Source organism: Berghia stephanieae, chromosome 3 (assembly GCF_034508935.2).
Source record: "Berghia stephanieae isolate SIO BIC M18660-M18661 chromosome 3, UCSD_Bste_1.3, whole genome shotgun sequence".
NCBI lineage: Eukaryota > Metazoa > Mollusca > Gastropoda > Nudibranchia > Aeolidiidae > Berghia > Berghia stephanieae.
In genome coordinates this window covers 23,709,174-23,710,746 of record NC_088362.1, presented here as the reverse complement: position 1 = coordinate 23,710,746, position 1,573 = coordinate 23,709,174, and the positions used below count along the sequence as shown (strand labels likewise).

Below are 1,573 nucleotides of genomic sequence, written 5' to 3'. Positions count from 1 at the left end.
GACTTAACAGGCGTCATGTCCCGTCCTACATGTTAAGTGCTGCTGTTGGCCAGGGATCCCTTGTAAAGCGCTTTGTGCACGTGTAGTGAATATTGCGCCTTATAAAAGCTCACTTTTTTTTTTAAGAGACGGAAATCCCGATCTGTTGTGAACATCATGATTAAAACAAATCAAAACATATAATATCATAAGCCACGTATGAAGAACGAATGTGTCTAAACAAAAGAGACAATTTTTTAAAATTCAAAATTCAAATAGATTGAAAAATCTTTTGAGCCATAAATGGCCAATTTTTTACAAATCAGAAGCCCAAAGATCAAATTAAGGACTCATAGTTACGCCCTATCAGATATTCTAAATAACCATATGAATCAACGGCCAATGGAATTGCCCTTGATTTAAAAAAGGTTTGGAAGTTACTCATAGAGCAATCGGTGAAAAATAGTTTTATTAATTATTTTTTTTAATGATTTGCCAATAATAGTATGGTCGATGATAAAATGTAATACTGGCTGTACGGAACAATGTAGATCCCCAACCCGATTTTTTTCAAAAAGATTAGATTACATTTAGCTTTTTATCTATCTACCTATCCATCGATGTATTTATTTGTCTGTCTATCTATCTATCTATCTATCTATCTATCTATCTATCTATCTATCTAGCAGCAGCAGCAGCATAATCTTTTTAATCATTTTAATCCGTGTTGTAAAATCTACAGATCGGTCCTCTGGCCGCTGGTATTGATGCAAGCGACATGCAATTTTACCAAGGAGGAATTCTGTCTCCGATGCTGTGCAATCCAAACCAACTGAACCACGCAGTCTTGCTAGTGGGATACGACAGTGTTTCTGCTGACCCCCATTGGGTCGCTAAGAACTCGTGGGGAACCAGATGGGGGGAAATGGGATTCATGAGGATAAAGAAAGGCATCAACGCATGTGGTATCGGCTCGGATGTTTCGTCAGCTGTTTTGGAATAGAGATGCATTAGATTGGTACACTTCGATGTGCATTATTTTGTGTGATGATCTGGCAAATCCTGTCGGATGTCGGAAAATTCGAATCCCATATTATTTCAGATTTCAGTAGAGGCACTGATTTTAGGCAAAACGCAGTTTGAAATTTCTAGTTTTGTTAATTAGGACTGAAGTTATTTGCATTTGATGGGAGAGGGTTAGAAATTTAAAAAACCGAGAAAATCGCTTTTAAAGACAAGACATACATATTTATATTACGCTTCAAAAGAGCTGCTTAGAAAAAAATTTTAATTATCTATAAACTTCAACTTGTAAAATCCTTTCGTGGGAATGTAATTAAATGAATAATATAGAAAAGATGAAGTGAAAAAACAAAGATCTAACGACTTTTCACCTCGAATCGCAAACTAGCTCTTGCGACATCCGACCGGTTTTGACGATTCAGCACACATAATATTAGTGCCCCGGTCCACCCCAATTAGAACATTAGAATAAGTGATGTGAAAACTTTGCGACACCAAAATGTTTTAACAAACAAATTGATTTGAAAATATGATGAAAATGGAAGAAACATGTCAGTTTATTGTTTAACGA

General features: G+C 35.9%; 1 protein-coding gene across 3 annotated transcripts in view; it reads left to right on the top strand.

Moving 5' to 3' along the window:
* The window catches only part of LOC144967387 (cysteine proteinase 1-like), a 13,389-nt gene extending 11,816 nt beyond the window's left edge, over window positions 1-1,573 (top strand). For 2 of the 3 annotated variants that reach the window (XM_078904522.1, XM_078904520.1), the window contains one exon: window positions 722-1,573. In XM_078904522.1, the coding sequence (XP_078760648.1) occupies window positions 722-982 (261 nt within the window). In that variant the 3' untranslated portion in view covers window positions 983-1,573. The remainder of the gene's footprint in view (window positions 1-721) is intronic. The other variant, XM_078904521.1, reaches the window with a different exon arrangement.